This window comes from Pediculus humanus, genomic scaffold, assembly GCF_000006295.1.
Source record: "Pediculus humanus corporis 1103172109034 genomic scaffold, whole genome shotgun sequence".
NCBI lineage: Eukaryota > Metazoa > Arthropoda > Insecta > Psocodea > Pediculidae > Pediculus > Pediculus humanus.
This window is the reverse complement of record NW_002988411.1, coordinates 1-1,017: the sequence shown is the minus strand read 5'-3', so window position 1 is coordinate 1,017 and position 1,017 is coordinate 1. Positions and strand designations below refer to the sequence as shown.

Sequence of the window (1,017 nt, the reverse complement as noted above, 5' to 3'; positions counted from 1 at the left end):
CAAGTGGTAAGTGAGCGAATGAGTGGGGGGATGAGGGAACCTTTGAAAGGAAACAAGGTCGTCGATTTGACCTGATGGGGCAAAGAAATAATAATGATTTCTTATTGTCGTCTCTCTCTCTCTCTCTCTTTTTTTATTTATGTCTCTCTCTCTCTCTCTTTTTCAGGTTAAATTAATCGGTTTGCTCGAGCTCAACAGTAACAACAACGAAGAAATCCAACGGGAAGCGGCCAATTTGAGAAAGAAATTATTTTTAAGAGCCATGACGAATCAATACACTTTATCGACGAATACCAATTCGTTTTACGCAAAAAATTAATCAATTAAAAATGTCCGTTTAAACATTATTGTTTAAAAACTTTTTTTAATTGCTCGAGAGCTCCTCCTCTCCTCCCCCGCCTCGTTCTTCCTCTCCTCGTCCTTCTTCTTCTCCTCCTTCTCCTCGTCCTTCTCCTCCTTCTCCCCTCACTTCCTTCTCTTCCTCGTCCTTCTCCTCCTTCTCCCCTCACTTCCTTCTCTTCCTCGTCCTTCTCCTCCTTCTCCCCTCACTTCCTTCTCTTCCTCGTCCTTCTCCTCCTTCTCCCCTCACTTCCTTCTCTTCCTCGTCCTTCTCCTCCTTCTCCCCTCACTTCCTTCTCTTCCTCGTCCTTCTCCTCTTTCTCCCCTCACTTCCTTCTCTTCCTCGTCCTTCTCCTCCTTCTCCCCTCACTTCCTTCTCTTCCTCGTCCTTCTCCTTCTCCCCTCACTTCCTTCTCTTCCTCGTCCTTCTCCTCCTTCTCCTCCTCGTCCTTCACCTTATCCTCCCCGCCTCCTCTTTTCCCCTTCCTTACAACCCGTAAAAAGAAAAATAAATGAAAGGAAAAATCGATACAAGATCTCGAGTTGTTTGTATGTTTGTTTGTTTGTTCGTTCGTTTGTTTGTTTTTTTTTTCTTAATATTTTTCCCCGTATTATATAAAAAGAAGAAAATTTATTTATTACTATGATTATTATTTTACCACACAAAATGAGAGAGAA

The 1,017-nt window shown here is 42.6% G+C and overlaps 1 protein-coding gene across 1 annotated transcript; it reads left to right on the top strand.

Annotated features, from left to right (window-relative positions):
• Nucleotides 1–139: 139 nt before the first annotated feature.
• Phum_PHUM622080 (uncharacterized protein) lies at nt 140–319 on the top strand (the record flags this gene model as incomplete). The annotated part of the gene is made up of 1 exon (XM_002433244.1): nt 140–319. One exon carries the CDS (start codon nt 140–142, stop codon nt 317–319), a length of 180 nt encoding a protein of 59 aa, XP_002433289.1.
• Between the last annotated feature and the right edge of the window lie 698 nt (nt 320–1,017).